The 27,568-nt window shown below is 44.7% G+C and overlaps 1 protein-coding gene across 11 annotated transcripts in view; it reads right to left on the reverse strand.

The window, feature by feature from the left end:
- EXOC6 (exocyst complex component 6) overlaps nt 1–27,568 on the reverse strand; it is a 734,347-nt gene that overhangs the window by 109,048 nt on the left and 597,731 nt on the right. For all 11 annotated transcript variants that reach the window (XM_029609912.1, XM_029609910.1, XM_029609905.1 and 8 more), the window contains one exon: nt 12,358–12,431. In XM_029609912.1, the coding sequence (XP_029465772.1) occupies nt 12,358–12,431 (74 nt within the window). The remainder of the gene's footprint in view (nt 1–12,357; nt 12,432–27,568) is intronic.

Below are 27,568 nucleotides of genomic sequence, written 5' to 3' on the forward strand. Positions count from 1 at the left end.
AAAGTGAGATTTCTCGTGGCCCGTTGTCCTCACTGTGACTGACCTCTCACCTTTCTCGCTTACGCTTCTTCCCACGGGTATACTGAACATGAGTGGTACTTCATCCATGTTGACAATATGATTGCTACTGATGTCATGCTCATGTATTTCTTTCTGGACAAACTCCTGAAAAAATGTCAACTTTTTGCTGGAAGTCATCTGGCAGTTTTTGACACATTGTTGCATGTGCTCTGATTGTCAACTGCTTTTGTTTCATGAAGCTAAAGCACCAAGATGGACCAGCTGGAAAGCCGACTACATTCATTTCTTTTGCTAGTATCTGGGCCTTCAGACGTATCTGTATTGTCGATAATAATCTGCCTTCTGCTAGATGCTACAGGACCCACCTGTGCAGACAATCCTCCAGCTGTGGCCAGCGCGCTTTCTTTCCATGATCTGCTTTCTTTGTTTTCTTCATTGATCTGATCATGTTTTCAGCTTTGCGCCAGTCGCAGATTATTTTCTCACTGATGAAGTGTCTGCCTGCTTCCCGATTTCCGTTTTCTGCCGCATATACAACAGCACGCAACTTTTCAAGTTGCGTGCTGTTGTATATGCGGCAGAAAACGGAAATTGCCACAAAATTGCCACAAACTGCAACACATAAAAGCGAGCCCGCTTTTATGTGTTGCAGTTTGTGGCAATTTTGCAAAAGTAACGGTGCTTTAATTGCTAGTTGTGTAGTGTATATGACTAGCACTAACTACTTTTTGCCAAGTGACATTATCACTACAGCCTGAATGATCACTACATGGTGTATATAAAGTTTTGTCTCTTGAAGAAGCTGAACTGACCACTTTTTGACAAGCAAGGCTATCACTACAGCCTGAATGATCACTAAAGAGATGTGTATAAAGTTTTGTCTCTTGAAGATGCTGCACTGATCACTTTTTACCAAGTGAAATTATTACCACAGTCTGAACGATCACTACTATGGCGGTGTATATTAAGTATTGTTTCTTGAAGATGCTGCACTAACCAGTTTTTGGCAAGCGAGTTTATCATGAATGCCTGACAGATAACTATAGTGTTGAGCATTAAGTTTTGTGTCTTGCAGAAGCAGCCGATATCCAGAAGGACAGCCAGCATGTGGTCGGCATGTGGAGGCACAGTTCTGGTGCGGAGAATGCACAGTGAAGACTGTACATCTGTGACGAGAGCGAGAGAGAGATATAAGGGGCATGCAATGGCAGAAAGAGAGTGAGAGATTAGAGGGGCGTGCAATGCAGAAAGAGAGTGAGAGATCCAAGGGGTGTGCGATGGCAGAGAGAGGAGAGATCCGAGGGGCGTACGATGGCAGAGAGAGGAGAGATCCGAGGGGTGTACGATGGCAGAGAGAGAGAGCGAGAAATCCGAGGGGTGTGCAATGGCAGAGAGAGAGAGAGATCTGAGGGGCATGCAATGGCTCTATAGTGAGCGCTCCCGCACATCGCAACTCCGAGGATGTCCCGGGCCAAGGTTAAGAATGAGTGGCCAGAAACAGAGCATGTGAGGGGGACGCTGCTTTTATTTATATTTATTTGTATCAATATTCCTTCTATTTTTACTTGGGGTGGCTGTGCAGCGTTGGAGGTGGCGCATGTTGTCAGGTTTAAAGAGTGCAAACAAGAGCCGCCCGCAGCAGCAGCACTGGTAACGTAAACAACAACTTTTAAAGGTCCAAATGTTGTTGGTTACGTTACCAATTACTGCGACATTGCAGCCAGGAGCACAAGCATGGGCCTTGGGTCACGTGGCTTTCCAAAACATGGGCAGGAGTGAGATTGAAGGGGGTTTGTTTTCTTTTTTTAATTTTGCTGGTCAGAATATGATAATATATAGGTCGCACCGGTATATAAGCCGCAGTCATTGAAATCGCAGAAAAAACATGCAGCTTATACACCGGAACATACGGTATGCACACAACCTGTTTTTTTGTTTTATTCTGATTTGTTTTATTTCATGCACATTGTAATGTTTTATTGTACATCACTAGTGATTTGCCTTAGTAAGAAACAGTGATTCATTAAATAAAGCAAATGTTGCTTACCTGTAACAGGTGTTCTCACAGGACAGCAGGATGTTAGTCCTCACATATGGGTGACATCACAGGATGGAGCCCTGTACGGAAAACTTTTCTGTCAAAGTTTCTATAAAGCTGTGACTGACACTAGCACACTGAGTGCACTGAGCATGCTCAGCCCGCAATTATCCCTGTGACCACAGGTGTCTCCCTCAGTCTCGTCTTATAGCAAAAAGCACAAGCGAAACTAAAATAAAAGTAAAAACGAATACAGATCCAACTCCGCGGGGTGGTGGGTGGGTTTCGTGAGGACTAACATCCTGCTGTCCTGTGAGAACACTTGTTACAGGTAAGCAACGTTTGCTTTCTCACAGGACAAGCAGGATGTTAGTCCTCACATATGGGTGAGTACCGAGCTGAAGATGCCAGAGAGTGCACCAAATGCACCCAAGACGCGCAAGAGGTGCAATGACGGGGGTGGAATTTGGAATGGAGGGCATCCTGAAACCCTTAACAGGTTGGTGGAAAGATATTGGGTAGTTAAACCGAAAAGAATAGGAGTAGACAGACTGGCCAAACATGAAGCATTTTGGCTAGTCGTATCTAAGCAATAATGGCTGCGAAGGTATGGAGAGAGCTCCAGGTTGCAGCCTGATAAATATATACAAGCAGCACCGGCCGAAGGTAAGCTATGGAGGCTGGGACGGACAGAACAGAGTGTGGTTACACACAGTGTTATAGTGAAATGCCTGCTTGTTGGTAGGAAAATGAGATACAGACCGTCAATTAGGAGGAATAGGTCTGTTTGCCCACTGGAACTCACAGCTTGGCTCTTGCCACAGAAGGAAAGAGTTAGGTGCAATTCCTATGGAGTGTAGTGCAGTCTAGATAGAATGCAAGTGCACTATTACAGTCCAAGGAGTGGAAAAACCCTCTCGCTTTGATGAGAGAGAGGTGTTGGGAAAGTGGGCAGAGTATATTCTGAGTAAGGTGAGATGCAACTTCTACCTTAAAAAGGATATGAAGTTGAAAACGTAAAACCACTCGGTCACGGAGGAACGCAGGGTCGGGTAAGTATGTAACAAGGTGTGTAACTCACTGACCCTGTTGGTAGAAGTGATGTCTATGAGGAAAGAGTTCCCCATGGCAGACTGTTAAGTGAGAGGAATGGAAAGGCTCGAACGGAGAACGTATGAGTCTTGTATGCACGAATTACATGTCCCATTCCGTGACTAGTGAAAACAGAGGCGGCTTGAATAGTGGATAATCCATGGTAAGCTGAATCAGAATGGGTTGACCGTTAAACGGGTATCCCCACTCCCAAGTGGTACACCAATTGGAACCGAGGTGTACCCATGTGAAGGATATCTGGGGAGCAGAATCTGAGGGAGTAAGAAAAAAAGAGTGGTGTAGAAAAAAGAAAAAGGGTAAACCCCTTTTGTAAGTGTCATGTGGTAAATCATGCCATTTTGAATGGTAGGATATGGGTGTGGAAAGGTTTTTGTGACACTACCAGTACCTGAGAACATCAGTGAGTCTATGATATGAGACTGACTTGTGAGAAGGCGAATTGGTTACTGGTGTGATAGACCGAGAAGTATGGGAAGCATACTAGTCTCGGCCAAGATGTGGGTCTGAGGAACAGTGAACCCCGTCCCGGTTCAACATTAGAAGAGTGCTGGCTATGAGAGGCAGCGGAAGAGACACATATACGAGGGCCTTGATGGAACAAAGGCGCCTATGGGAATGCATTGGAAACATGTGTAGGGAGGAGAATCCGTGCACTGTATGGTTCGATGCGGACGCAGAGGGCAAGTTAGGTTGTCCTCGGCGCAAGAAGATTTTTCTCGCTACACATGTAGTCCGAGACCATTCAAGAGGACGGAAACCTATATGGAGAAGATCTGTTAGTGCGTTCAGTAAGTCTGTCAGGTAAGTGGCCCGAGGATGCATGGAGCGATCAAGGGACAAGGGTAGAGCTGCGGAGCTTACTAGCAGAGCAGCTAAGAGGTTATGCGTGCTTGTGTGATAGAAAAGCACATTGTCCCTATGCTGTCTGTCTGTATGTACAAAGATTTGTTGCAGAGGCAGTATTGGAAGGTATAAGGGCATAACTCATGGCTACAAGCTCCAGGAAGTTCATGTGAAACTGTGCCTGGAGCGGAATAGACACATATTGGGTTGAGAAGATGTTAGGTCAAACTTTACAACCCTGAGTAAATGCAAGCATTAGCAGGAGCAGACTAGGTTTTGGTTCTATATCTGCAATATGGATGAGGGACGAAAGCGGATGAACAGCTTAGACCCACTGATAATAAAATTTCACTGAACCTAACCCATAGCAATTTTGGATCTATGAGGAAAGTGCATAGTGAAAAAATCCTATGGCCCAACAAAGAAAGAATTGAGAGGCTGAAGTTATGGAATATGCGCGCAGGGACATATAGGAATTTGTTAGAATGTCTGCGCAGTTGCTGGACAGGAAGGTCGTTGTGACTGTGGTGTCCAGAAGTGTTTTTTAAGGGATTTATGGCAGTGACAGCAATCCCAGGTAGTAGATTTATAGTGAGTCATGAAGAAGCTAGAGCTCCTTGCTTGGATTGACTGTGGTTATGCAGCTGTTCATGCAAGGAAAAGCGTGAAAGATGTTGTACTCCGTAGAGAAACAGTCACCGATAGTGATTTAATGAAATACCCCAGTTGCTGAAGCTGGTGCAACCGGCAGAGCTTGGGATTGTATTATTGTTGACTCACCATGAAGCACATAGAGGCAATCTACTTACTGCGATATGGAAGCATGGTGACGAGAGATACCATTTTACCTGTGCCTTCTGAAGAAAGTTGGTATTTCTGAGGTCCAGGATGGGCGGAGAGTAACTACTTTCTGTTGAAAGAAAGAATAGTGAAATTAAAACTCCCCAATCCCCCCTCTCTCCTGCGCTTTATAGCGTCCGGGGGAGTGTACCTTGAATCTTGGTACAGAGAGGGGTGGCCGCTCTGACATCCAGCAAGTTGAGAGACCCGGAGGTGTCCAACTGGCGGGGCTGATGTAACCTGGATATCATGTAACCTCCCAAGGGAGAGTGAACGGTAAAGTCTTACCCGCATTTGTGTGCTGTACAAGAAAACGTCGAGACCTGTCGCCAGGTTTCGAGGTGGACTTGCACTTGAGGCAGTATTTGCTGGATCTCGTGTTTAGCAGATCAGCGAATCCATCTGGAACTTCGGTCCTGAATTAGGAACCAGAAGCCAGAGTATTAATCAGTACAGGGTCCCGTTGCTGACAACGGGAGGATGTCCTGATACAATCCCAAATAAATGGTAGAGAGGTTCTTTTGGTATGGTGTCTGACATAGCTGGCAATAGCGATATGTGACACTAATACAGTTCTTGGAAGACAGATGACCTAGAACCTTTCGAACCATGTGGCCCGAATTAGAGAACAGATCTCAGTGGGAATGCCGCTGAAGTGGGATTAGATTACTTACCATCCGACGTGGATCGCCGAAGGACGAGTCGGTGAAGATTGATGGCTCCGTGGATTTCAGGAGTCATCGAGGGGTAGCCTGTCGGACGTAACATCCGTCTCAACTCTGAAACCTAGTATGGTAGCGCAGCTTTAGAGGAAACAGGCCGAGCGTGGCTGGCGCTGCCACAGTAATTTGTGGAGGGCCACAATCCCACACCGATGTCGGTGGGGCACGCCTCGGGTACAGGGGTACAGGGGAGCCATTATGACTTGTGAACCTGGCCCTCGTTCCAGCGGCTCGATGTGTCGTGACGCCAGTCCAGAATTCTTCATAACTCGTTCCGGTGTTTCTGTAGCACCAAGGACTGCCAGCACTGTGCGGAACAGTGGCGATGGCAGTGGTGATGCTGCTTGGCCCGGGCATTCTCCAGCACCGAGATGGATAGCACCGATGTGTTGGATGGCGTCGGTGGCGGATGGTCACCGTGCCGGTGACAATGAGTGCCACAGTGCTCGGCCCGGTCTTTCCCCAGCGCCGGTGGATGCCCTCGCTGTCTTGGATGGCGAATGTTGACGGACTGTCAGCATGCCTGCACTGCTCCTGGCACTATGTAGTGTCGTAGGCTAATATGGAGCTTTAATAAGAACCCAAAGCATGGAGCACTGTGTTTAGGCGAGGCATTACGTGGAGGTGTTTGTTGCGTCCGTCGCTGCTCGACACCCTCACTCTGCCCTCTCTACCTCTGTGGCAACTCCCTCCGGGTCTGATGGACGGTTAGCTGCCGCAGCGCCTTCTTGCCGTCTCCCTCCGGTGTCCCCGGACCGGCACGACGCCGTGGATCCGCCATGTTGCCTGATGATGTAGGGCGCGCACGCACTCCAAATGATGTACCAGCAAGGGCGCAAACCTCAGGGGCGTCCCCCTGGGATGACGTCATCCGCTTCCAATATAAAAGGTCAGATTGCAGATAGGAACCGGTACTCGCTCCTCGAGGGCCATGTTCCTGAACACTCTGAAGATTCTCGACTGCCTGGAAGCTATCGCAGGTACAGACATTTGTGAATTACCATCACTCTCTCAGAGCTTTCCCTGGAACCAGGAACTCGCTCCTCGAGGGCCTAACCATTTCCAGCTACTGAGCTTCCTTAAAGACCTTATGTGAGTTTTGTCATCCAGTTCTGGCAATGAACACAGCATACCCTGTCTACACTCTAACTATAGTTTCTCTACAACTCAGCAACCCTGGGATCGCTGTTCCAGTACCTGAGGGACTTCAGCCCTGCCAGGCATATCAGCTCACTACTGCCACCTCTGGTGGTTCTACTAACCTTCTAATAAAATAATTATCTGTGTCTGTCTCCATACCCAGGCCTAGCCGGTGGTCCCTCTCAGGATATCCTCCTGGGGGCGTAGTCATCTGCCATCGGCCCAAGGAGCCACCTATCTACATTCCTCTACAGCTGAGTGCCCTCTCCAAGCACTCCGCTGGTAACAGATTGCTACTCCTTCCCCATCAAGAGCCTTCAGCAACAGATTCATAACAGATTGCAACTCCGCAGTCTATACTTTAACGGATTGTTAACTACTCCCTCTACAGGAGCTGAGCATATCAGATTGCTAACTCCTCCTTCCACAGGAGCAGATTCACCTCAGATTGCTAACTCCTTCCTTCTTGAAGAGTAGAGCATAACAGATTGCTAACTCCTCCTTCCACAGGAGCCAATTCATAACAGATTGCTAACTCCAGTGGATCCGGCTTTAAATTGGAGAAGCAGTACTCCTGGGAATCCAGCTTAAGGTATGGGGTGTCAGTAACCCCATGGACCTGGCACACCTCTCTGCTTTGCAGGCTATACCGGGCCTGGCTCAACGCATCTCAGAACAGCAAGAAACCTTGGAGAAATTTACTGCAGCATTCCATCAGCGTCACACACAGCAGATACAAGGCACAGCTCCTACCCAAGAAGGTCAGTTACAGGAGGTAACTTTAAAGACTGCTGTTCCACTGGCTGATCCTATTCGCTTCTCCGGAGAACTCCAGAAGACGCGGGGCTTTTTGAACCAGTGCAGCATGCATTTCACCTTACAGCCTTCATTGTTTCCCACAGGCCTCTCTAAGACCACCTACATCCTGTCATACTTGGGATGGGAGAGCCTTGTTGTGGGCATCTACCTTGTGGGACATAGAAGGATTTATGGACTTGTTTAAATCCGTTTTTGATGACCCTGCTCATATGTCTGTTGCCGCATTTGCTTTAGTGGACTTGAAGCAAGGCAACAGATCATTGGCTGGATTTGCCATAGAATTCAAGACTCTTGCAGCGGAACTTCGCTGGGACCCCAGATGTCTCAAGACTCTCTTCTGCATAGGCCTGGATACCCAATTGAACGACGAGCTGGCCGCTCGACAGACACATGACTAGCTGGAAGAACTGATAGCCTTAGCTACTCGGATTGATTGTCAGCTCCAAGACAAGGTGAAGGAACTCCGGCCTAAGGTATTAACTGGGTTGAAAGAGGCCAGAACTTCTGCACCTCGGATGGGTCCAGCAATTCCTGCTGTTGATAAAGATGAACCGATGCAACTTGGTCATGGTCACTTGACCTCAAAGGAGAGAAGATTTCGGAAGAAACGCGGCCTGTGCATGTACTGTGGTCAGCCCGGCCATGATGTCTCTACATGCCCCATTCGTACGGGAAACGGATGGGCCTAAGTCCCGTGGGAGGACTGTTCTTGGGCCATACTGCGTTATCTCCTCCGCTCTCTCGTTCAGTCTCTGTGACCTCTGAACCAGCAACGGTTCGGACCCCTGCCCTGTTGGACTCAGGGGCAGGAGGCAACCTTATTCTCAGGCGTCTTGTGGAAGACCTGAGGAGTCCCTTCGTCAAATTAGAAGATCCATTATTGCATCACAATTTGAAGTGGGCTTTGGATGTTCCTTTACATCGCCACGTCTCTTGAGGATCTTAATGACATCCACAGCAGTTCTACTCCTGGCTGCTGATATCCATAGCGGTTGCTATGTTCGCCATGGCTAGATGGCGCTTTACATCTTTACCGTCTTCACGGACTATAACTTAGAGATATCTGCTACGCTCGTTTCACTCAGAAGTCATGTCTGAAGTACTACAGCACAATTAGATCCAAAGAAGATATCTCTAGCTACCAGCCTGTTTGATTTGCTGGTGCTGCCACCATCTCTCTTCCAGCTTAATCTGCGGAAGAGTTATCCAGAAGTGGGTTGGACGTACCCCAAAATTGACACTTCCACTGAAGGTTTAGTGACGTTAAAGCAGCTAAGCCATTGCTGCTGAATTCAACACCTCATCCAGTTACATTACTGAAGAAGTTACCCTTAGAAGAGGGGTTGGACATACCCCAACATCGCCCCTTCCACTGAAGGTTCAGTGACGTTATAGCAGCTGAGCTATTGCTGCTGAATTCAACACCTCATCCCGTTACTTACTGAAGAGTTACCTTTAGAAGTGAGGTTGGACGTACCCCAACATCGCCACTTCTGTTGAAGTCTCAGTGGCGTCTCTAGCAGTTAGCTATTGCTGCTAAATACTACCATCTCTCATCCAGCATCATTTACTGGAGAGTCATCTTTGGAAGTGGATTTTGGACATTCCTTCTACATCACTACTTCCACTGAATTCCTCAGTGACGTCCAGAGCAGCTCTATCCATTGCTGCTGATATCATCAATAACACTCTGAAAGATTCTTCCAAATCTCAAGATCCATCTGTCACCATTGCAGAAGACAAATTAGAAATCAAGATCAAAGAGATTCTGGATGTTCACTACAGAGGCAAGACTGTTGAATATCTTCTGATTTAGGAAGGCTTTGGCCCAATTTGATCACTTGGGAGCCTCAGACCAATATCTTGGTTAAAGAGATGCTTCATCAGTTTCACCTCGCGCATCCTTTGAAACCCAAGCCTGGTACCCGAAGAGGAGATAGCCCTTTGAAGGGGGGTACTGTTGCGTCCGTCGCTGCTCGACGCCCTCACTCTGCCATCTTTACCTCTGTGGCGACTCCCTCCAGTTCTGATGGACGGTTAGCTGCTGCGGCGTCTTCTTGCCGTCTCCCTCCTGCGTCCCCGGACCGGCACGATGCTGTGGATCCGCCATGTTGCCTGATGACGTAGGGCACACACGTGCGCGCGCTCCTATTGATGTACCAGCAAGGGCGCGAACCTTGGGGGTGTCCCTCTGAGGTGACATCATCCGCTTCCAATATAAAAGGTCTCAGTATTCGCTAACGAATCCAGTTAGCAAGGGGATTGCTTCGGCTTTACTCCCAAGCTATTCTGCCTTCTTGGACTTATCAGGGGTACCCGCTCCTTGGGGGCCTCGCTCTCTTTTCTTTATTTCAGATTGCAGATAGGAACCGGTACTCGCTCCTCGAGGGCCCATGTTCCTGAACACTCTGAAGATTTTCTACTGCCTGGAAGCTATCGCAGATACAGACATTTGTGAGTTACCATCACTCTCTCAGAGCTTTCCCTGGAACCAGGTAGTTGCTCCTCAAGGGCCTAACCCTTTCCAGCTACTGAGCTTCCTTAAAGACCTTATGTGAGTTTTGTCATCCAGTTCTGGCTATGAACACAGCATACCCTGTCTACTCACTATCTATAGTTTCTCTACAGCTCAGCAACCCTGGGATCGCTGTTCCAGTACCCGAGGGACTTCAGCCCTGCCGAGCATATCAGCTCACTATTGCCACCTCTGGTGGTTCTACTAACCTGTCTAATAAAAGAATTATCTGTGTCTGTCTCCATACCCAAGCCTAGCCGGTGGTCCCTCTCAGGATATCCTCCTGGGGGCGTAGTCATCTGCCATCGGCCCAAGGATCCACCTATCTACATTCCTCTACAGCTGAGTGCCCTTCTCCAAGCACTCCACTGGTAACAGATTGCTACTCCTTCCCCATCAGGAGTCTTCAGCAACAGATTCATAACAGATTGCAACTCCGCAGTCTATACCTTAATGGATTGTTAACTACTCCCTCTACAGGAGCTGAGCATATCAGATTGCTAACTCCTCCTTCCACAGGAGTAGATTCATTACAGTTTGCTAACTCCTCCCTTCTTGAGGAGTAGAGCATAACAGATTGCTAACTCCTCCTTCCACAGGAGCCTGTTCCATAACAGATTGTTAACTCCTCCTTCCACAGGAGCTGATTCATAACAGTGCTATGTCAGTATTGACGGTGTTGGTGGTGGCTGAAGCAGCCTCGAGGGCATCGTCAAAAATATATATATGAAAAATGTCGATGACCCGGGCAGAGCAAGGATAACAGTGACGAAAGCACTGATGGCATCGACGTAGGTATCTATGGAAACGATGTGGCATCAAGAAATTGAAAAACATCGTTGGCATCGGAAAAAATGATGCTGGTATTGACAGAGTCAATGACCGCATCAATAGGAATGTCGAAGACATCGATGGATACGATGTGGATGTCAATGGCATCGATGTATGGAGTCGGTCGCTGACGGCATCAACGGCATGGCCATGGGCGTCGACGGCATTGATGGGATTGACTTCGGCACCAATGGCGTTGATGGCATCGATGGTACCAGCATGGGCATCAATGGGACTGACATGGGCACCGATGGCATTGACATTGGCATCAATGCCATCAATGGCATCGACATTAGCATCGATGCCATCGGCATTGGCATCGATGCTATCGATGGAATCGACCTGTGAATCAATGGCATCAATCTGGGCATCGATAGAATTGACCCAGGCATTGATGGCATCGAAGGATTCGATCCAGGCATCGATGCCACCGATGGAATTGACCTGGGCATCGATGGAACCGACCTGGGCATTGATGGCACCGATGGAATCGACGATGGCATCAATGGAAGTGTTCTGGGCATCGATGACACTGATAAAATAAATGATGGCATCGATGGAAATGACTCTGGCATCGATGGAAGTGCCCTGGGAGATGATGGCATTGACCCGGGTATCGATGGCATCGACGACACAAGGGTGTGCATCGATGGCATCCAGTCAAGCAATGATGGCATTGATGAAACCCAGGGAAAAATCAGTGCCATGGATGAAAAACGTGGATGGCACTGATAGAATCGATGCAGGGAATGATGGCATCAATGTACCGCGGGGGAGGGGTACCGATGGTTTCGAAGAATGCAGAATGGTCTGGAAGGGGGTACTGATGGTAGTAATGGGGGCATTGACTGCACGAGGGTACTGAAGAAATAGAAGGACCTGGATTCGACAGAGGCCCTGGTGGTAATGGAAACCATGGAAGTCCCTGTCCCACTAGCACTAATAAACAGGCAGAGTGTCACAGAGGGACACTCGCAGGCTATGTGTGGCTAACTATGAAAACATAGGGAGAGGGAAGGCTGCAGTCAGTTGGCAGGCCAGGGAGGTGACAGGAACTGACCAAAAAACAGGGCATAGTACTCACCGAGCATCGAATAAATGTACGCGAAGGGAGACTCGTGCAGGGAAAAAGTGTTTGTGAAGTAAAAGTTTAAGTGTTTCTGTGTGGAAAAAGTGTTTGAATTTCTCACTGAGCTCCTAAGTGCTATGCTTACTGCAGAGCGGAAAAAAGAAGACTGAGGGAGACACCTGTGGTCACAGGGATAATTGCAGGCTGAGCATGCTCAGTGCACTCAGTGTGCCAGTGTCAGTCAAAGCTTTATAGAAACTTTGACAGAAAAGTTTTCCGTACAGGGCTCCATCCTGTGATGTCACCCATATGTGAGGACTACCATCCTGCTTGTCCTGTGAAAAATAAATAAACAAACTAAACTAATCTAGGATAAAAGAGGAATAATAAAAGAAAACTGTCTTACTTGTCTGAGGTCGATGAATGCCAACTGCAGAGTATCCCCTTGAAATCCTGGCACAGGGTCAGAACTGGCAAACACTGAGTAAAAATTAAATTAAAAAATTAATTTGATGAAGAAAATGTTTTCAAATTTAAAAAATAGATTATTTATTCATTTGATACATCCCATTTCCATGAACAAATCAATCAGAGCAGCTTACAATACAATTATATATAAAATACACAAAAGTGAAATAAAAACAAGATAATCAATATACATTGACAAACAAATTAAAATATCTTAACAAAACTATAAAAGTATGAATAAGTTAAAAGAACAATTATATTCACTCTTCCTTATATGTCTGCTTAAATAGCCATACTTTTAAAACCTCTTGAAATTTCAATAATTTTTCCAAATTCAAATTGCCACATGCATATCTATTCATTACAAGATCAAATTGCTATAAAGGAAAATTAGAAAATATGGGGTCCACATTGTGACAAAGTACTTCTTACTTGCAGATTTTGCACCAGTTCTCAAAATGAAAGAATGTGCATATTTTTGCTTTAAAGCTAGCATGGGTACAAAGTATGCATATTTATTTGCATCTTCTTTTTTGTGGGTATAATTTTGCTGGAAAAGTACTTGTATAGGGATGAAAATGTAAGCTATGCATGTACTTTTCCTACCCCCAACCTAAACTTGCCCATGGGAATGCTTTCTTTCAATGTGGCTAAAAATACCATTATGGAACAGCATGCAGATGTTTAGCCGCATTGAGGGAAGGCAATTGATTAAAGAGTAAAACACTTTAAAAATTGCTCTCTATATTCTTTGTATTCTAAAAAAACAAATCAGTTAAAAAGTTTACACATATTAATTCACATTGTTTGGAATATTATGCTCACCTACTACCTCAACTATGCTAATAATTATCTATTCTTAATCAGACGTTTAACCACTATAAGCCTTAATTACAATACACTCAGAGAGATTATCCTGCAGAAAGTTCAAAAAGTTATAATATGCTGCAATCATGTGAGCAATTTCCTTTTTTTTTTTCTTTTGCCCTCAGGTGAATGATTACAGAAACATGTCAAAGGATACCAGTTCCATAGCTGTCAACATATTTTTAAACATCTGCTTTTGTAATAGCATCTGTTCAATAAAAATCCTACCTCTAGCCAAGCAGCAATTAACAACAGACACTAGGGTGGAGGTTAGCTTAACATGCAGACAACAGGTGGAAAGCTCTAAGTGCCACAGTTAGAATGGGAGTGGAATGTCTGTTCTTGTCTTTTAACAAGTTTTCTGATCATGGAATTTTTTGTTCTTTAAAAAGTTAAACAGTTCAAAAAAGGGTTTCAAACCCAGAGAGTAAAAAAAAATGTCCAAAAAGAATAGATACCAAAAATATATACAATATATCAACAGAGAAACTAATTCCACTGCTGTACACGATACACTTTTAGGGGGTAATTTTCAAAAGGATTTACATGCATAATTGGTCTTTTAAAATTTACCCATGGGGGAGGAGGGCGTTGTTTGTGGCAGTTTTGGACAAGTTCCTAGAGGAAAAGTCCATAAAATATTATTAACCAGGAACATTAGGGAAAGCTATTGCTATACCTGTGAGTTACAGGAAATAGATCTACTTTATGGGATCTACCAGGTACTTGCACCCTGAAGTGGCCGCTGTTGGAGACAGGATGGTGGGCTTGATGAACCTGAGTGTGACCCTGCATGCTATTTCTTCTGTTCAGCTATTGGGGGAAAAGTAAAAATCTGGTTTAAATCCTTCTTTAGTGGGTCGACATCTCAAGCAAAAATTGAGGTAATTTACTGCTGCCATTTTGTGGCCGTACATCCCACAGGACTTAAAGGCTGTTTTCCTGACATTATGAGACAAAGACAAAAAGCAATAAAATTAAGATGGTCTTTATTTCCTTTTGATTCTGAGGAAAAAAATAAAGAAAGGATAATTATGTTACTTGTTTTTATATGACTGGATTGAATGGTGAGAGGTACTGAAAGCAGTACTGAAAGCAGCAACAAGGGTTTTAGCAGTAGCATTCATTTGTATCATCATCATAAAACATCCTGACATTAAACACAAGCTAATAGTATTCAGAAAATAGAGTATAATAGTTCTGCTCAACACACTAGGAAATTGCAGATTAGGTATAATTTTGATAAGTGCTTTTGCTAACATAGAATTATGAGGCAAACTTGGATTTGCCCACAGAGCTTCTAAGACTGTGGAAAGCCCTTACAGCCAAAGGAAACTTTCTTTAATGCAAATGGAAATACCTTGATTTTTCAAATCAATGATCATTTTCTTGTCATTTGGAGATAGTAACGCTCCTCATCTCTTATCTGAAGCAACTCTGGCAAAGCCTCTGGCAACATGCTGCTCCAAGGACCATGGCTAGAACTTTATGTAGCTCTGAACTTCCTTTATAGATCTTTCAGCCCGGTCTTCCTGTGGCTCTGGCTGATGACATCATATCCTGCATGAATATAATAGAAAGTCACCTGTGACCAGCCAGTGCCTCAGCAACAGGTCCTCCTGCTCTGTAGTGCGTGTTGCTATTCTGCTGTTCCTGATCCTATATGTGCATTTTGTATTCCTGCTTCTGTCTGAGTATCCTGCTCCTGTCCTTGCCTTGCTCTTACCTCCCTTTTCTCCTTGCTTCCTCTCAGACTGATCTTTCTTGCTTGATCTTGGCCTGTTATCTGACTCTCTCTGAACACCACCTACCTCGAATTCTGTCTGGTATTTGACTCTGCTTGCATGCCACCTACACTGACTTTGGCCTGGTATCCGACTTCATTCATTTGCTGTTTGCCCTGACCATTGGCCTGTGCCTGTATTTCCTTCACTCATTGGGATTTCACCTAAGTCCTGCTGGCCCCTGAACCCAAGGGCTCAACCTGTGGGGAATGGGGATTGATCAAGTTGAAATCCAGACCCAATTCCCAAGTGTGTCTGCCTACTGATGGCTTGGGCCTAGTGGGTTCACTTACTAGGCTACGTCAATCATACCTCAGTCTCAAAGGCTCACCAACCATGATAGACTGCTGAGGCCATGAGCTCAGCAGACTCTTCAACAGCTCAGGCAATACCAGGCTTGGCGTTATGAGTCCAACAACAGTAGGAATAGCTCCAACAGATTGCAAGCCTCCTTTAAGAGACTGTGGGTCACATGGAGTCTCTCCAAGCTTGCCTTCCTAATATACTTGTGCAGGATGTGATGTCATCAGCTAGGGCCACAGGAAGGCCATATAAAGAAAGCTCAGAGCTACAGAAAGTTCTAGCCAGGGTCCTTGGAGCAGTATGTTGCTGGAGGCTTTGCCAGAGTTGCTTTAGATCAGAGATGAGGAGTGTTACAGTACTCCCCCCCCCCTTCTAAGCTTCCTCCCTAGGCCCCTTGGCTTGGGTTTATAGGAATAAAGGCTATGAAATTTCCTGGTTAGCTGAGGTGCATTAACATTTGATGTAGGCTCCCAGGTATTTTCCTCAGGACCGAAACCTCGCCATGATATGATGTAGTATAACTTGCCTTGGATGCACTTTGAAGTTAAGATGGCCTCCACCTCATATTCTGTATCTTCTTCCGTGACTCTCTTGGTACAGTCAGGGATGGTGTGAAATGGACAAAACAAAATTAATGGCTTGAGAAGAGAGGCATAGAAGACATTATGGATTTTGATAATAGGAAGCAATTTCAATAGATAGGACATAGAACCCACTTGACAGAGGATTGGGAATGGGCCAATGTATTGGGGTGCGAATTTCATGGATGGTAGCTTCAGTCTGAAGTTGCGGTGCTTAACCAGACTCTGTCTCTGGGTTTGAAGTTGGGTGCCGGATGTTTTTTATCCGCTTGCTTCTTATATTTATCCACAGCTACGGCTAGGAGTCATTTAGTTTCTTTCCATAACTCTCCTTGATATTGACCCATGGCATCTACTGCTGGGGATGGTTCAACCAGTGGGAGTGGTAACGGCAGGTGAAGGTGCCTGCCATAGACTATTCGAAAGGGTGCGACCCCAGTTTCTTCACGTATATGATTGTTATGGAAAAATTCTGCCCAAGGTAGCAATGGTGCCCAATTGTCCTACCACTCATTCACATAGGCTCATCAAAAGCCCTTAAGAACTTGATTTGTCCATTCTGTTTGTCCATTGGTTTGGGGGTGATAAGCCAAGGTGAAGTCCATGGAAATATTAAACTTGTTATACAGATGTCTCCAAAATTTTGAAGTAAATTGTGTTCATCAATCGGACATAATTCTCTGCAGTAGACCATGGAGTCAGAAGACATGTAGTAGGAAGAGTTGCGCTAATTCTTGCGCCACAGGCAATCTGGGCAGTGGGATGCAGTAGGCCATCTTGGAGAAGCGGTCTACCACTACCCAAAGGACAGTGCATCCATCAGACAATGGAAGGTTCATCATTAAATCCATGGCTATCTGGGTCTATGATTCATCTGGAATCGGTACTGGTTGCAATAAGCCCCAGGGACGGGCATATGAAGGTTTATGAGCCACACAGGTCGGGCAAGATTGTATGCAGTTCTGTACATTGTGCTTCACTTGCAGCCACCAATAATGGCATGATAATGACATAGTTTTTCGAATCCCTAGATGGCCAGCCAGTTGAGAATCATGTGTCCATCATACTACCTTTTCCCAGAGGCATTTAGGAACAATAGTTTTTCCTGGAGGTAACGAGAAGGTTGCAACTATGAGGATCTTTGCTGGATCTATGATATAGCATGGTAGATCCAGGATGTCTTCAGCTTCAAATGAGTGAAGGTGTCAGCATTGGTTCTTTTCCGCTGGCTGGTACTTTATCTCAAGCTCAAAGTGGTTAACGAATAATGACTAACAGGTTTGGTGGGGGTTTAACATTGAGTCTACTGTAGGTACTGTAAATTCTTATGGTCTGTGCAGATAGTTATAAGGTGTGTAGCTCCCTCAAGCAAGTGGAGCCATTCCTTTAATGCTGGTTTTACTTTCAGCAATTCTCTGTCACCGATAGTGTAATTTTTCTCAGCTGGAAAGAACTTCTTGGAGAAGACGTAAGGCATCAAGATGCCCTTGTTGTACTGGGAGAAGACAGCCTCTACCCCAAAGGCAGAGGCATCTATCTCTATCACAAAGGGCCTGGAGGTGTTGAAGAAGGTCCTTTTTTGATGGGTGAAAGCTTGCACAGCATCTTCAGGCCAGTTTCTCACATTGGCTCCCTTCTTGGTGAGAGCTGTGAGTAGTACTGCCAATGAAGAGTACTTGTGAATAAATTGGCAGTAATAATTGCAGAAGCCTAGGAACTGCTGTAAGGCTTTAAGGCCTACCAATTGAGGCCATTGAAGAATGGAGGCTCCGATAGAACAACATTGTATTGAACCGAAGTACATTTTTGACATGCTTAGATGTTTGACTATAGATTCTATACCATCTAATGTTCGTGGAGGTGATCATGACAAAATTTATATCAATTTGAGCAGAGATTGATATTAACAAATGATGAATCCAGTAGAGGAACATTATTATTAAAAAATTGCAGTGATTCAGGAGCCATAATTGGTGTAAATGTGATTGAGTGTTATTTCGTCCAAAGATTATTTGGTTCTTTTCTCATCTGGGATTAATTACAAATTTAAAGGACTTGTCATCTGTTGACTCACTTGGAAATCATGTGACATCTGCTTGCTTTTTATAAGCACTACGCTAATGATTATGCTAATCATTTAACATTTTAAAAGGGTGTATTCCACGGGAAAACATTTTTGTTTGTGAAGGATTGTTTAGTAAGTATGCTTACTATTATAAAAATAGTTATTTCTGTAAGTGCATTTTTTTCAACTGCTTTTCTCTCTGAAGAATTGTCTTGAAAAGCCCTGATGCAGTAAATCAGCAAAACATTAACGTCTGAGTTTCCACATTATAAGGTGAAATTTAAAAGCCCAACACGTGCTGAAATTAGTAAATATATTGAGCTGACGCACGATGAGTGGAATTTAAAAGCTGCCTGGATATACCTCATACTTGATGCTGCGCCCACAAATGAAAAGTTCAAAAAACGGTCAGGACATGGGCAATCCTGGATTTAAACTTGAAATTAGCTTGTAAATACTTACATGCACTGTTGTGCATTGAGGTCCCCTGGTGTGTAAGTTATAAAACAAAAAAAAATCTAGGCAGATCAGCAGGGTTTTAAGGGTCGAGCCTATCAGGGGGGAAGAAAGGGTATTACACTAGGGGGTTTGGAAGTTTAATACCTTTTAACTGGGTGAACTGGGAACAAACTGGGAAAACTGGCAAAGGCGTCCATGAGCGTGTCATTTAAAATCCCCCCACTTTACGGTAGAAGAGGCAGTTGTGTGCACAGGTGCGCACCCACTTAAAACTGCACGCACATGTGCACATAGGCTATTTTATAACATGTGTGCATATATGCGTGTATGTTGTAAAATGTCCACGTCCCTGGGTGCAGGCCGATGAACTCCTCCTGTCTAGCGGACCTTTTCAGTTATTTTATACTTATAAAACATGGGTTATGCTCCCAAATCATGGCTTGTACACACTATTCTTTCTTTTTCACTTTACACGTTTTCATTTTTTTTTTAACTTCTAATGCATTTGCATACTATTAGTTTCCTGCATTATAAGTAAACGTCCCTTTTAGCACATGCATAAAAAAATGTGTTTTGAACTTCAACACACACTTTTTACCCATGTCTTATTACATCAGGCTCAGAATGAGCCAGTAAAATTAAAGGACAATGTTGCCTGAATATATAAGTGATTCACAGATTAAATTACAATGGTAAGGGGAAGGGAGAAAGGGGGCAAAGGCTGTTGGGGGAATGTGTTAGCAACATGGCGAGAAGACTGACAGGGATACAGCAGAATTAGGTGTGTTAATGGGTGAGGAAACTCATGTCCCCATTAAGCCCTTTTATGTTTGTTTTGAAGTCTCTGTTTCAGTTTCAAATGTTTTATATTCTTGGATAGTTTTGAATTTTCCTTTCAGTATTCTGATCATAAGATCATGAAAAACACTGCTTTATTAACTATGTAACAGCAGTATACAAATTATTCAGCACTAGATTAATTCAAAGAGTTTATTTCTTCTTCTCCATATGTAGAATTTTTCTCTTTTACCCATTTCCTCTTTAGTCCCACATTACTAGATGAAAACTTTAATTTAATATAGAAACAAAATTTAACTTTAATTAAAGTAGGGCATATTTTGGTACCTTAAGACTTCAAAAAATCTAAAGAAAGGCAAGGTAATTTTATAAATCTCTGCATAGTGATAAAGTCTGTATGAAATCCTTCTTTACTTGGTCGATTATGAATGAATTGTCCATTCACAAAGTTACAGCTGCTCCAAGCAGGATGTAACTTGTGCATAGTAACTTATATGCATACTTTCGAAAATACAAAAGTATGCGGGTTAAATCATAGTCCAACTGGAACACTGTCTTCTGGAATGCCTATTCACAGTTCATGTGAAACCAGGTTACACACACTGGGGTAGATTTTATAAAAGTGCGCCTGCGCATACTTTTGTTCACGCACCAGGTGCAAACAAAAGTACGCCAGATTTTATAAGATACGAGCGGCCTTGCGCGCGCTGCCCGTTCCCTCCGAGGCCGCTCCAAAATCGGAGCGGCCTCGAACTTTCCTTCGGCCTCCCCCCACCTTCCCCTCCCTTCCCCTCCCTAACCCACCCCCCCAGCCCTATCTACACCCCCCCTACCTTTGTCGACAAAGTTACGCCTGCTCGGGGCCGTCTGCCCGCGCACCAGGTTCCGGTCCGGGGGATGGTCCGGAGGCCGCGGCCATGCCCCTGGAACGCCCCGGGCCGGAACACACCCGCGGCCATGCCCCCAGACGACGCACCGCCGCGACACACCCCCTGACACGTCCCCAGGAAAGCCCCTGGACTTACGCGCATCCCGGGGCTTGCACGCACTGCCGAGCCTTTTCAAAACAGACTCGGCGCGTGCAGGGGGGGTTTTAAAGGGTTACGCGCATAACTTATGCACGTAACCCTTTTAAAATCTACCCCACTGGGTATGGGGCTGTTTTGTACCAACCATTTACATGCATAAAACTTGGTTTTATGTGCATAAAGAGCTTTGAAAATCAGGCCCACAAAGACATCCTAAATGTATTTTATGCACTTCATTTGTCTGGAAGAAAAATGAACTATACAAATGGCATATATGAATTTCAAAAGGAATATACATCTTTTACATCACTTTTGAATGAATGGGTAGATTTCAGGCACTCAAGCTATTACTACAACTATTTATTATTTATAAAGCACTAGACATATGCAGCACTGTACAGATACACACAAGAGAAGGTTCCTTCTCCAGGGAGCTAATAATCTAGTCAAATTTATTTATTTAAACATTTAATATATCATCATTCCATATAATGATCACAACTGTTTACAGAGGTAACATTCATAACTATTAATCAAGAAATCGTGACGGTTTACCTAGGTAGTATTCATTAGCAGTGATTAACATATCTCAAATAAAATATGTTCCAAAACATATTATATAGCTTACTAAAGATCTATGACTTAAGGCAAGTATACAGGAGAATAATATAACAAATTTCACATAATAGTCTGTACCTTGTTATACGATTCTCAGGTTCACTCATAGGGGTAGATTTTAAAAAGCCTACACGCGCCAGGCCTATTTTAGAAAGGCCCGGTGATGCGTGTAAAGTCCCGGGACACATGTATGTTCTGGGACCTCGAAAAAGGGGCAGGAGGGGGTGGGGTGGTGTCGTAATCCACTATGTTGGTGGGAGGAGCAATCAGATAGGAGTAGCAATCTGATGTATTCCGTAGGCGGCGTTAGCAATCTGTAATGAATCTGATATAGTTGTGGGTGGATCCCTGGGCCGGTGGCAGATGACTACGCCCCCGGGAGGATATCCCGAGAGGGACCACCGGCTAGGCTTGAGTATGGAGACAGACACACATTAGTTATTTTATTAAAAACAGCTAGACTAACTGAAGTAAGGGATAGGGCCCTATCCCTAGACGGACCTATAATATGGAACACCATGCCTTTAGAAATCAGAATGCAAAGAGACATCAAAACATTCAGAAAAAGTTTAAAAACATGGCTATTTAAGCAAGCATACCACAAAGAGAATGGAGAGTAGAATCCAGGGAAATGTAGGATGCGGTCAGCAGAACTCCAACACACACACACACACCAGCTTACTCAAATTGTGTGTTTTTATTTTTATTATATTGCAACAACATAAGACTAGATTTAAGTATTAATTTATCTTATATCTGATTTAGATAGAAGTAGACATAACTTATCACAACCACTAAGTAATATTTAATATGAAACAATGTTACAGTATTGATGGCACCTGTTTAGTTAACACATTTAAGCAACATGAAATTATGTGCCTTATTGTGAATGCTGTGTCGGCAGCTAGCTTAATGACGGTATAAAAAAGATTTAAAATAAATAAATAAATAAATAAATAAATAAAACAGGTTTTTGAAACCACCAGAGGTGGCAGTAGTGAGCTGATATGCCCGGCAGGGCTGTAGTCCCTCAGGTACTGGAACAGCGATCCAGGATGGCTGAGCTGTTGAGAAATTTAGAAAGTGAGTAGACAGAGTAGGCAGAGTTCATGGACAGAACTAGATGACAAAACTCACATAAGGTCTCAAGGAAGCTCAGGAGCTGGAAAGCTTTAGGCCCTCGAGGAGCGAGTACTTGGTTCCAGGAAAAGCTCTGAGAGAGCGATGGTAACTCACAATTGTTTGTCGCAGCGATAGCTTCCAAGCAGTAGAGAATCTTCAGAGTGTCCAGGAACATGGGTCCTCGAGGAGCGAGTACCGGTTCCTAGCTATAATCTGAAAGTAAAGAAAACGAGCGAGGCCCCCGAGGAGCGGGTTCCTCTGGTAAGTCCGAGGAGGCAGAGTAGCTTGGGGGGAGTAGTCCATAGGTAGCGAGACACATTCCCATACACAACCCCTTGCTAACTCAATTAGATAGTGAAATGGAGACCTTTAAATATTGGAAGTGGATGACGTCATCTCAGGAGGACGCCCCTGAGGTTCGCGCTCTTGCTGGTACTTCAATCAGAGCGCGCGCGCGCGCCCTAGGTCTTCAGGCAACATGGCGGATCTGCAACGTCAAGCCGGTCCGGGTCGCGGAGAGAGACAGCATGGAGACGCCATGGCAGCCAGCCGTCCATCAGACCCGGAGGAAGACGCCACAGAGGTAAATAGGGCGGAGTGAGGACATCGAGCAGCGACAGTCGCAACAGGTGGTCCGGGGGCGGGGCGGTCGGGGGGTGGGGAAGGGTCAGAGGCTCCCGGCACAGTGGCAATCGTGTGCCGGCAGGCTGCTGGCAGACGCAACAGGTAGGACAAAGGTCCAGGAGGGGTCTAAATTAGGGCTAAGGGGCAGGAGTGTTAGGGAAAGCGGAAGGGGGTTAGGTTAGGGGGTTGGGTAGTTCCCTCCCAGGCCGCTCCGAAATTGGAAGGAACAGGGGAAGGCTGCAGGCGTCGGTGCGCGCAAGTTGCACAATTGTGCACCTCTTTGTGTGTGCCGACCCCTGATTTTATAAAATGCGTGCGCCAGCGCACGCATGTTATAAAATTGGGCATCCATGTGTGTGCGCTGGGTAGCGCGCGCACATGGACACGCACGCGCTAGTTTTGAAAATCTACCCCATAATGTTTTATTCCTCTTGCTTCAATTAATATCACTTGTCTTATCTTGTTATTATATTTCTTTATATTCTGATGTTGTTAAGTTAGGTTATATGCATTTTTCAATAGCCATGTTTTTAGCTCACATTTAAATCTCTTTCTATCTGGTATCATACATAACATCTAAGGTAGAGAATTTCAAAGTTTGGACCCGCTATGGAAAACACAAGATATCTTACTTGCGTCAGATGTAGTCAGAACAGTCAATAGTCCTTTATTTTGAGATCTTAGTGTTCGCCGAGATGTGTATGGTTGTAATGTAATGCCGATCATACCAGTGTTACTAGAATGAATGATTCTGAATATTAATGTTAATACTTTGTAATAGATTTGGGATTGTACAGGCAGCCAGTGCAGCAAGATCAGTGATGGTGTAATGTGATCAAATTTCCTAGTTCCTAATAAAAGTCTAGCTGATGCATTTTGTAATAGTTGTAATGATTTCAAGAAACAAGTGGGAAGACCAAGTAATAGAGAGTTACAGTAGTCTATATCTGAGAAAATAAGAGTTTGCAATACAGTACAGAAGTCTTGACTAGTGTTCACTAATGGGGATAATGTCTCTAATGTCCAGGTGGGTGCCCACCTCAGCACCAGTGATCATCAAACAGTATGGTTTGATATTGCAAATAGGATCCGGAGAAGTGTCACAAAGACCAAAGTTTTGAACTTCCAAAAAACAGACTTTGTCGAAATGGGGAAATACCTGGAGGCAGAACTTGAAGACTGGGAGAAAATGGGAGAGGTTGAATAACAGTGGGTCAAACTAAAAGGAGCAATTACAAAAGCAACAAATCTGTATGTTAGAAAAGTAAGCAAAAGTAAGAGAAATAAGAATTCAATCTGGTTCACAAAGGAAGTGGCTGATGTATTAAAAGCAAAAAAAGCAGCTTTTAAGAGATATAAAGAATCCCAAAAAGTGGAACAGAGGGAGATTTATCTGGGGAAACTGAGGGAGTTGAAAAAAGTAATCAAGAAAGCAAAAAGTCAGGCAGAGGAAAGGATTGCCAAGGAGATAAAGTGAGGTGACAAAACATTTTTCAGAAATATCAGAGAAAGGTACATAGTGGTATAGTGAAACTGAACGGGGATAAGGATCAATGGGTGGAGAGAGATGATGAATTAACAGAAATATTAAATAAATACTTCAGTTCAGTGTTCACAAAAGAAGACCCTGGAGAAGGACCATCTTCCATAAATGGAGTAGACAAAACTCCATTTATGGAAGATAATGTATGGGAAGAGCTAAGAAAACTGAAAGTGGACAAAGCCATGGGGCCTGATGAGGTTCACCCCAGAATACTGAGGGAACTCAGAGATGTGCTGGTGGGTCCTCTGTGTGACCTGCTCAATAAATCTTTGGAAAAGGGTGTAGTGCCTAGTGACTGGAGAAGAGCAGTAATGGTCCCGCTTCACAAGAATGGGAACAGAGAAGAGGCTGGAAACTACAGGCCGGCTAGCATCACCTCGGTGGTGGGAAAATTAATGGAGATTCTGCTGAAGGAAAGGATAGTGAACTAACTACAATCCGGTGGGTTGCTCGATCAGAAGCAGAATGGATTCACCAGGGGAAGGTCCTGTCAGATGAATCTAATTGATTTCTTTGATGGGGTGACTAGAAAACTGTATCAGGGAAGAAAGCCCGATGTAATTTACTTGGATTTTAGTAAAGCTTTTGATATGGTCCCACACAGAAGACTCATCAACAAAAAGAGAAGCTTGGGAGTCAGCTCCAAGGTGTTGGCGTGGATTACAAACTAGTTGACAGATAGAAGAGAATGGTGATGGTACATGGAACCGACTCTGAAGAGAGAATGGTGTTAAGTGGAGTGCCACAGGGATCGGTGTTGGAACCGGTTCTGTTAAACATCTTCATGAGTGACATTGCGGAAGGGATAGAAGGCAAAGTTTGTCTATTTGCAGATGATACTAAGATCTACAACAGAGTGGATGCCAGAAGGAGTACAGAGAATGAGACGGGATTTAAGGAAGCTGGAAGAGTGGTTGAAGATATGGCAGCTGGGATTCAATGCCAAGAAATGCAGAGACATGCATCTGGGGTGTGGTAATCCAAAAGAACTATATGCGTTGGGGGGTGAAGGTCTGATGTGCACGGAGCAGGAGAGAGACCTTGGGGTGATAATATCTAATGACCTGAAGTCGACAAAGCAGTGTGACACGGCGATAGCCAAAGCCAGAAGAATGCTGGGCTGCATAGAGCGAGAAATATCTAGTAAGAAAAGGGAAGTGATAATCCCCTTGTACAGGTCCTTGGTGAGGCCTCACCTGGAGTACTGTGTTCAGTTCTGGCGACTGTATCTCAAAGGAGACAGAGATAGGATGGAGGCGGTCCAGAGAAAGGTGACCAATATGGTGGGTGGTCTCCATCGAATGACATATGAGGAGAGGTTGAAGAACCTGAATATGTGTACTCTAGAGGACTGAAGGAGCAGGGGTGAGATGATACAGACCTTCAGATACTTGAAAGGTCTTAATGATCCATGGTCGTCAACAAACCTTTTCCATAGGAAACAATTTAGTAGAACTAGATGTCACGAAATGAAACTCCAGGGAGGAAGACTTAGAACCAATGTCAGGAAATATTTCTTCACTGAGAGGGTGGTGGATGCCTGGAATGCCCTTCTAGAGGAAGTGGTGAAGACTAAAACTGTGAAGGATTTCAAAGGGACATGAGATAAACACTGTGGATCCCTAAAAGGCTAGATGATGGGAATAAATAAAATAGCTTAACCGGCATGGAGTGGCAGTTACTACCCCAGAGAGAAACATGGGGGTAACCTGCGCGGAGCAGCAGTTACTACCTTGGGAAGCTTGCTGGGCAGATTAGATGGACCATTCTGGTCTTTTTCTGCCATCATTACCATGTTACTATGTAGAACTGGAGGTTTAACTTTAAAAGGATTTCTACTTAACAAAATGATTTCAGTCTTTCTAGGGTTTAATGTTAGTTTAAGATGAGTTAGTTCTTCCTGTATTGCTTTCATAAAGACATAAGAACATATAGGTTGATAGAGTCGATGCTGTATTTTCAAATGATTTAGAGAATGGTATGTAAAATTGTAAGTCATCAGCATACAAGAATAAAGAAATTCCTAATTCCATCAGTAATTTGCACAGTGGGAGCATATAAATATTGAATAGTGTTGCCGATACGGCTGAACCTTGAGGGGCACCTGTATCAATTTGGAAAGTATCAGATATGTGATTGCCCAGTTTGACTTGGAATGTCCTATTAGAAAGGAAGGAAAAGAACCATCTGAAATCACTACTTTCGATCCCAATTTTGCTCAGCTGATGGCATAACAGGGTATGGTCCACAGTGTCAAATGTGGCTGTTAAATTGATTAGCATAAGAAAATAAGATTCATCAGAATCAAACCCTCGTAAAATAGAGACCATTAAGAAGAGGAGTAAAGTCTCAGTTGAATGATGTTTCTTAAATCCAAATTGACACAGCTTTTTCCAGGACTTTTGAGAGAAAAGACAAGTTGGATTTGGGCCTGTCATTGTCCCAGTCATCGATTCTACCAGTTTTATTTTTCAGAATCGGCTTTATCACAGCTTGCTTTAGTCCAGATGGTACAATTCCTTCTGAGAGAAAGAGATTAATTAAGGTTGTGATTGTCAGAGTGATTACATTGTGTATTTGTTTCAAGGAACTGGCTGAAATCAGATCATGTGGGCGAATAGCAGGCTTAATTTTGGCAATAATTTGGCTAATTTCAAGATTAGTTACTCTGTCAAACGTAGTGAATTTAACCAGGGCATGTGAATCTTCAGGGGCTCTTGTGTGAGTGTTGCAGTCGGATACTGCAGGTGAGGTAGTGGACCCTTGGGCCGGCCCACCTAGAATGACAGGGTAGGCCGGGAGGCGGAACCACAGGCTAGCGGTGTTCACCCGGGAACCAGGAACCCCCCAGGAGGAGCCCGTAGGGTCCTGGAACCTTGGGACTTGGGAAATAGGCTGAATGTCCAGTGGCAGGGAAGGCCTTAGGCCGGGACTGTAGCAAAAGGAAGTCCAAAAGTACTTGGTAAACAAGGAACCGGCTGTACAGGCCGAGGGCCAGCTGATGACAGGGCAGTGGGCGACAGCGGAGACTGTAGCTAACCGGAGGCTGAAGCAAGCTGTGGACTGAAGCAGAGTTTGTAGTAAACAGGCAGAGAGTCCGGAGGTAGGGATGGCCTTAGGCTGGGACTGTAGCGTAAGGAAGTCCAAGGGTACTCGGTAGGCAAGGAACCGGCTGTACAGGCCGAGGGCTAGCTGATGACAGGACAGCGGGCGGCAGCGGGAACTGTAGCTAACTGGATACTGAAGCAGAGTCTGTAGAAAGCTGGAACTGAAGCAGGCTGAAGACTGGAATGGAGTCTGTAGCAGGCTGTGGACTGAAGCAGGCTGTAGACTGGAATGGAGTCTGTAGCAGGCTGT

Source organism: Rhinatrema bivittatum, chromosome 7 (genome assembly GCF_901001135.1).
Source record: "Rhinatrema bivittatum chromosome 7, aRhiBiv1.1, whole genome shotgun sequence".
NCBI classification, from domain to species: domain Eukaryota; kingdom Metazoa; phylum Chordata; class Amphibia; order Gymnophiona; family Rhinatrematidae; genus Rhinatrema; species Rhinatrema bivittatum.